Source organism: Cynoglossus semilaevis, unplaced genomic scaffold (assembly GCF_000523025.1).
Source record: "Cynoglossus semilaevis isolate Cse_v1.0 unplaced genomic scaffold, Cse_v1.0 C19062870, whole genome shotgun sequence".
In the NCBI taxonomy this organism is placed as follows: Eukaryota; Metazoa; Chordata; class Actinopteri; order Pleuronectiformes; family Cynoglossidae; genus Cynoglossus; species Cynoglossus semilaevis.
This window is the reverse complement of record NW_007587575.1, coordinates 1-848: the sequence shown is the minus strand read 5'-3', so window position 1 is coordinate 848 and position 848 is coordinate 1. Positions and strand designations below refer to the sequence as shown.

Sequence of the window (848 nt, the reverse complement as noted above, 5' to 3'; positions counted from 1 at the left end):
AACACAACTGTTGTACCTTCTGGGTTTTTTATCTCAATGTCAGGTGCTGGACCGCTGAGAGCCACTGTGATTTGCTTCAGGCTGGGGTCAAAGGGCATCTGCCAAGTGTTGCTGACCCCGTTGGAGTGATCAGTGGACAGCAGGTGGACCTTGGATGACTGCACGGCCTCCTCCACCCATTTAAGGACCTACGGCAATTCAAAGTAAAAGAACTGTAAGTGGGTATTTGCCTCCACAGCTGCACACAAGGTCAACCACTCAACATGTGCAAAAAGTTAATCAGGAAGTGTCTGACATTCCACCCGTGTCCTGCCCCTTTAATTCCCCCATGTCCCACCGCTACTGTGTGAGTCCGACTCAGATGTCCGACTCACACAGCACGTGTACAACCGAGGGAAGCAGACACGTTTAAGACAAAGATACATGAAATTAAAAATGTCTGATGACGTTCTCACCTCGTTGACCTGTTTCTTGTCCAAATGGAAGACTTGCCCCGAGCTAGTGGAGGCAATCTCCTCATAAACCTTGTAGCCGACGTGAGTCCTATCATCACAGTCCCCAGTCAACACAAACACGACCTACGAAGATACAGAATTCCACAAATACTTTAGACGATGATAGCCTTTAAATGCTAACGTAAACCACAATAGGGTTCGTTTTGTTTTTTTAAATGTTGTACTTGTGATTGCTTCTGCTGAATGAGCTGCAAGACTTCCTGCGTCAGTCTGTAGTCTTTAGAGCGGGCGTCAGTGAAGACGTAAATGTAGGAGCCTGGCAAGGAAATTTCCAATGCGATCTTGATGGCTCCAACACTCATCTCTGGACAGTCGCCACCTCCCTGAAAAAGA

The 848-nt window shown here is 47.4% G+C and overlaps 1 protein-coding gene across 1 annotated transcript; it reads right to left on the bottom strand.

Annotated features, from left to right (window-relative positions):
- Positions 1–8: 8 nt before the first annotated feature.
- LOC103399350 (hemicentin-1-like) lies at positions 9–844 on the bottom strand (the record flags this gene model as incomplete). Its single annotated transcript, XM_008338046.1, has 3 exons — positions 9–188; positions 456–578; positions 680–844. Coding segments are annotated over 3 exons (468 nt in total), but the record flags the coding sequence as incomplete, so codon positions are not given.
- Positions 845–848: the final 4 nt, after the last annotated feature.